The 7,387-nt window shown below is 35.3% G+C and overlaps 1 protein-coding gene across 2 annotated transcripts in view; it reads left to right on the forward strand.

The window, feature by feature from the left end:
* Window positions 1–6,455, forward strand: part of LOC131692227 (zinc finger protein 99-like) — a 28,024-nt gene extending 21,569 nt beyond the window's left edge. For both annotated transcript variants that reach the window (XM_058979142.1, XM_058979141.1), the window contains exon 2: window positions 3,606–6,455. In XM_058979142.1, the coding sequence (XP_058835125.1) occupies window positions 3,627–5,387 (1,761 nt within the window). In that variant the 5' untranslated portion in view covers window positions 3,606–3,626 and the 3' untranslated portion in view covers window positions 5,388–6,455. The remainder of the gene's footprint in view (window positions 1–3,605) is intronic.
* Window positions 6,456–7,387: the final 932 nt, after the last annotated feature.

Below are 7,387 nucleotides of genomic sequence, written 5' to 3' on the forward strand. Positions count from 1 at the left end.
ACAGAACAGAAGGTCTCAAAATCGAGGATGTCTTCTCTCAGTGTCTATCTTATTCACCGTCCAGATTCTCTAGAGTAGAAGATGGTGAGATATATTTTTTTTTAATTTAGCCCAAAGGTCTGTCATAAAATTTTAAATTTGTAAAACTATTCACAGATCACATTCGAGGATGCTTGAGAATAATTTCTCATATGCCAATTCGCGGACAAAAAAGAACGCTGGTAGGCTGTCCAACTGTAGGCGAAGAACATTCGGCTTCAATTTTAATTCGTTGGATTGGGGTAAATGCAATATAATATACATAAGGTTAGATGTAATGATTTTATATCATCATTAGGAGTGCTTAGATACATACGTGGCATCCCCCGCAACTGATTCCAAACTACACATGGTGTGCGTAGCAAGCCCGATGAAAAGAGGAAATTATGCCGTCATTTGTGAGAAAAAAGTTATATTCGAGACTAACAATTCTATTCATGCAGTGGAAATTTTATTCAAATGCTACGCAGTTCTCGGAGTGGAGGTGCCACCTAATTTTAGAATGTTTTGGGACTTTCTGGCATGTGCCATATATAATATAATTCCGCACAGTCAGAGGACAACTGTGAATAGACTCGTCCAAACTTTTATTGAAGTTTCCCGCGCACGTATTGACAACAAATAAAAGGACAACTTTTTTATACAATACTTACTAAAAACCATAAAATTTAATAAACTTTAATTATTATTGTAAAAATATTCCATAAGAAAAGAAAGACTGCATTGTGTTGTATCCAAAACAAAATTTTGACGGCCAATTTCTTCACTGGATGTAAACCGGTTTAGTTCCAGTTCAAATGCAACAATCGATCATGAACCAATTTAAATAGGAATCGGTTGTTGCATTTCTTCTTACAGAAACCATTCAGAATTGCAAGTCATAATCCGGATGTTTCTCAGTAAAGTTCAGTCAGAAATGAGCCGGAATTCCGGCTGGCTCCAGTCAGTATTCCGGCTCCAGTGACACAACCTATTCTAACTAGAATCGGTTGTGTCACTGGAGCCGGAATACTGACTGGAAACAGCTGGAATTCCGGCTCATTTCCGGCTGAACTTTACTGGGTTTTAATGAAATATTGCACTCATAAATTGGGTAATATTCTACCCAAAAACTGAGGAATTACAACTGGCTTTGTTGTCTACTCAAAAATTGGGTAAGCTTCTGCTCATAATATGAGTAAAAATCGATCAATTTTTGGTTTTGTTGAAGTTCTACTGAACCCAAAATTTGAGTAATGTTCAACTCAAAGTCTGCGTAATAATTACTTAATTTTTGGTTTTGTTAAATTTGTACTGAACTCAAAATTTGAGCAATGTTGAACTCAAAATCTGAGTACTAGTGAAGCACTTTTGGGTTTAGTGTAGATAATATTGTACTCAAAAACCGAGTAATAATTACTCAGTTTTTGGTTCATGCTGGCTTACTCAAATTTGAGTAACTCCGGAATTACTCAATTTAAGGGTTGTTCCACTTTATCTGGAAATGGGTGGGATTAAACTCATTTTTGAGTAACTTTTTACGAGCGTGTAGGGCTAGTTTTTCTGTAGAGTTTTGACGTCTTACACGCAACGGAAACAACATTGCACGCAACGCAAAAACATTGCACACTGATAAAATCAAGTACCCATTAATGCGTAGAAAACTACGCATTTTCAATAAAAGTGGAATAACCCATTAAATGGGTAAAGCGTTTGTACCCATAAATGAGTACAGACCTTGTACGTCAACCTGGGTATGTTTCACCCATTATTTTTCGCAGAACTGTTACAACAAAATGCGTAAAAAAATACCCATTCATGAGATTCGCGCCAGAATGAAAAATACTGTCAATAGAATTATTTCTGAATTAAAAAAAAAACATAAAATAACATTCATTTCACATTATTGTTTCCTTATAAAAGTGTCGGAATCTAGATAGAAATCCTATTCTAAAACTACTTAACAAAATAAAACCGCCAACTGGATATAATTTTGATGGCTGGGTCTTTTAGCTGCTCTTAGAATGCCGAACTTGCGCATATTTTCAACATCCTCAGTAGTCTAAACAGACGTTGTTTTCGGAGCATTGCCGAAATGTTCCGTTTCCGCCACGGACTCCGATGCAGGGCGATAATTTGCAGGTTCCACTACGATCCTTAGTTTGCAGGTAAACTCGCTTGAAATAATGCTTAAGGATTTTTCACCCATTATCAAGATCAATATACCAATTGACATTATCTCATCGAGTAGTTGTGAAATGGATAAAAACAAAATGTGTGAAATGGATAGAAACAAAAAATACCCCTTTTTTGACAGCTCGAATAACTTCCGAAAATGGGCAATTTGAATACATAAAATATGTAAAGTTTTTTTACCGTGCACGCAACGCAAAATACATTATGAATTTCTATTTTGATGGAAATAAATGCATTTAATTTCGCTGATTTTTAAAAATGCATCGCAAGTTATCTGCCCCTAGGGCGAGATCGTCTAAAAAGAATTTTTTATTCTTCATTGCTCGCAACAGTATTGCCAAAATATCATTAACTTTTGTTCAGAGGTATCAATCATCAACTTTTGTTTAAAAGGTCACATTCTGGTTCTGTTTGAACAATTTAGGTGTTAACCAGAGATGTACAAGCACATTCTTGATATGAAAACAAATAAACATCAAAGTCAATCTATCTATCTATCTATATGTATATCTACATCTATATTCTATATATATATATATATATATATATATATATATATATATATATATATATATATATATATATATATATATATATATATATATATATATATATATATATATATATATATATATATATATATATATATATATATATATATATATATATATATATATATATATATATATATATATATATATATATATATATATATATATATATATATATATATATATATATATATATATATATATATATATATATATATATATATATATATATATATATATATATATATATATATATATATATATATATATATATATATATATATATATATATATATATATATATATATATATATATATATATATATATATATATATATATATATATATATATATATATATATATATATATATATATATATATATATATATATATATATATATATATATATATATATATATATATATATATATATATAAGTCAATAAGTATGTATATGATTTATAAACTCCCAAACGGCTTAACCGATTTTCGTAAAAATTTGCACACAGTAGGTATTTGGTATGGGGCGTGTTTGTGTGCTATTAGTTGGAGATCATCTGCCCGCCAGATGGCGCTTTGGAACAAATTGTGTTTTCCTCATATTTCATTGAAAGTCGCAGCAACGCGCGATGGGTATTAGCTAGTTCAATATAATCGGAATTAGTATATGAATATTATATGGTGACATAATCAACAGACCAGCGCTCTCTCAATACATAATATTTTGAGGGCCAAGTTGAGTTACTATTTACCGACCAGATTAGAATAATCAATGAATACAAATTCAAAACCAGTTAGCCTTATGACAGAGAACTTACTAAACTTTGTTGAACATTCCAGGTGTACAGCTACAGCATCATCATGGAGCAACAAAGTACACAATCAAATGAGGAGATCAAACTAGAAGAGCCCGTCCAGTTTAAGACCTCTACCTCTTTAAAGATAGAAGAAATTGAAATCATCGGTACACTGCCTGAAATAGAGTCCGGACAGCCGCTATCAGATACCGTTAACCACCGATGTGAACTTTGTGGCAAACATTTCCCATCTATTAGCCTGCTCAACCATCATCAATTTAATCATCCTTACATATGTGATTTGTGTGGAAAAGAATATCGTAACCATCGTATTATCAGAGATCATATGATATATCACAGGCAAAAATCTCACAAATGTGATGTTTGTGAGAAGACATTTTATTCGCGCACTCAGCTACAAAGTCATACGTATACTCACTTGAGTGAGAAACATTTCACCTGTAATGTATGTGGGAAAGTTTTTGCTATGTCGTGGAACTTCGCGATCCATAATGGAATAGACATAAACACTAACGAACTTTCTGCGTGTAGCGAACATGAATCTCTTCGCCTAATTAGTATAGCATGTGATATATGTGGAAGAGAATGTCGTACACTCAGACAACTGAAAGTACATAAGAATGCACACAATGTAAAATCTCACAAATGTGAAGTGTGCGAAAAAGGATTTGCTACTTTATTTCGACTCAAAGCACATAAGATAATTCACTCGAACGAAAAATCATATGTGTGTGAATCATGTGGAAAAGCATTTCGCACGCAGGATAAGCTAAAAGTTCACAAGCTTACTCACTCCAATGAGAAACCTTTCAAGTGTGAAGTGTGTGATAAATGCTTTCATATGCGCTACCAGCTAAAATTTCACGAGCGCGAGCACACAGATCATACGATGTACAATTGCGAGATGTGTGATAAGAAATTTAAATTTTTATATAAGTTAGAACACCACTGGACTGTTCACACAAAAGAAAAACCGCACGTATGTGAAGTGTGCGGAAAAGAATTCCGCCTCAAAGGCGGTCTCAAAAGTCACATGTATACTCACATAAATCAAAAACAGCACAAATGTGAATGTTGTGACAAAGAATTTGCAATAAAAAGTTCATTGAGCAGACATATGCATATTCACGCAAATCCGCACAAATGCGAAGTTTGTGGAATGGAATTTACTGGAAAGTATCTCCTTCAAACCCATATGTATCTTCACACAAACGAAAAACCACACAAATGTGAAGTTTGCGGAAAAGAATTTCGCCTACAGTGTACACTCAAAAATCATATGTATGTGCACACAGACGAGAAACCGTATAAATGTGACCTTTGTGGAAACGCATATCGTGGAAGGGGCCACCTGAAAACCCACATGTATGTTCATACAAACGAAAAACCATACAAATGTGACGTATGTGAAAAGCAATTTCGTGATAAGCAGGGCCTCCGAGTCCATATGTATGTTCACTCGAATGAAAAACCTCACAATTGCGAAGTGTGTGGACAAACATTTCGCGATAAGAGGGCTCTCAGATACCATGCAGGGGTTCACACAAACCCAAAACCATACAAATGTGAAGTGTGTGAGAAAGAGTTTCGTGTAAACTATCGCCTCAAAATCCATATGTATATTCACACAAACGAAAAACCATATAAATGCGAAGTGTGTGGAAAAGATTTTCGTGATAGCCATTTCCTCAAAATCCATATGCTTGTTCACAAAAACGAAAAACGGTACAAATGTGAAGTGTGTGGAAAGGAATTTAATCATCTCTATTCCTTCAGACGTCACAAGTCAGTTCACTCGAAGTAAAAAGTAAACAATTAACAAATGTAACGTGTATTAATCTACATGTGCCAGTGAAAAAGTTAGAATACGCGTACAATATGCAACCAAAATGACATAAAACTCTGCAGTTTCGAAGCGAGCCAACTCGTGCGTTTTCGATACCCAAAGTGATCCAAACTGATTCCTTTTTAGGACCAGCCTGAACCACAACCCACACCTTTCACATGTTAAATTTAAAACGCCAGGATAGTCACTCGCTCTCGTAAAAAAAATCTTTCGGTCAGTAGAATTTTGCCAGGATTCAGGCAGTTGTCAAAATGTTTAATATGACGCTGTTTAAATTAAACAATATCCCTGCCATCTGAAACGGGCCGATTCATCGGACTTTCTTTAAATTTGCCAGATTTGAGTACCAATCATCAACTCATACGATGAATCATCATGTGCAACAGGAGAGTAAGCGAATCGCCTCGCTTCATCAGGCAAACATGAAACACCTCAGATAGCGCCAGAGAAACGTTTTTTTAATTCAATTCGTTTATTTGATAAGCCACGTTTGCGTTAGCTTAAAGGTGCCAATTTTGTTTTGTTTTACATTTTGATGCCAGAGAAACGTTATTTACTCCATTATCAATCGTGTAACAGTATTGTTAATAAAACTTCACACAGTAAAACCTATAATTCCTGTATTCACAGGTGGGCAGAGACCATGAGCGAAGCCAATCTAACGTCAAACAATTATTTTTTGACGTATATGCCAAAACCTTATTGCGCACTTCCCACCAACCTGGACTCCGCACTTTCAAAGTGCGAGTGATCAAACTGCTACTGAAAACTGCAAGCTGTCAAAACACATGTATTTCAAGTGATAGAGATGGTATTTTCATAGACAGACCAGTCGAACTAACCAGTCTATGAGAAGAATTTAATAGAAGAGTAGTAAGTGCGCAGTGCGGTTAGAATCCAGTTTTTAGTGCCACAAACAATATTTACAACTTTTTTATGGTGTCCAAAGAAGAAAACAGAAACGTGTGTAAACATTTGAATAAATATACGATAAACACTAGCGCCGCCACACCAACCTATCTCAACTATCCGTCAAATCCATTCAGGAACCGGTTCGAAATCCTGGATGGATTCAGTATGGAATCTAGCTCAAAGAAAACAACCGATGCCGACTCTATCGGTTGATGCATTTGAGCTGGAACTCATGCTGGAAGTCCGAACCGGTTCCGGACTAGTTTGACTGGGTAGAGGAATAACCGCTGTCAATTCTGTCGAACTCAGCCACAAAAAAACATGACAGTAGCGCACCTGGTTTGGATATCCCAACTACCTTCGAAACCGTTAGAGATTTTACACAAGTTGAATGCTGAAGGTGGACGTCTGTTCTATGTGCTTACACTATCCTTGGGCTATGATGACGTCCCAAAAAGAATACACGATTATAGCATTAGTGACAGTGATCGTACCACTTACCTCTAAAGCGAGATCACCAATAACTGCCGCACGCCACATAATTTTTCACATAATTGTTTCCATTTGACTGACCATTTCGATATTTTGCACGTTGGATGCCAACAAAATTTTTCAATTGAACATTGGGTTGCCATACTGGGGAGCCTTCCATCCGGAGATTTTTGCTGACCTGAGATAGGTTTTAATAAGAACACGAGTATGCGCTAAAACCATAACTACGTACTTAGTTGAAATAGAACAAGTATAATCTCTTTCATTTCTTTTGTTACTCGTGAGGGCATCAATAACATTCACCATTGAGTGTTTTGTCTTGGCAAAGCCTAATGCCTACCATTGGTCTGAGTCGTTCTCATTCAACTGTAAATCGAGTTAGATAAGTGTGGTCACTTACCCGACGAACCACAAAGAATCCAAAAGCACCAATCATCCTCGCTGTGGAGGACAAGCCGAAGTATTGCCCTCTTCCACCGCTAACGGAGGAAGTAGACTGAAGCAAGCAGAAAAAACAGCATCGTCTTCCGGTATTCTTTACTGGGCGCAAAGAA

Source organism: Topomyia yanbarensis, chromosome 3 (genome assembly GCF_030247195.1).
Source record: "Topomyia yanbarensis strain Yona2022 chromosome 3, ASM3024719v1, whole genome shotgun sequence".
Taxonomy (NCBI): Eukaryota; Metazoa; Arthropoda; class Insecta; order Diptera; family Culicidae; genus Topomyia; species Topomyia yanbarensis.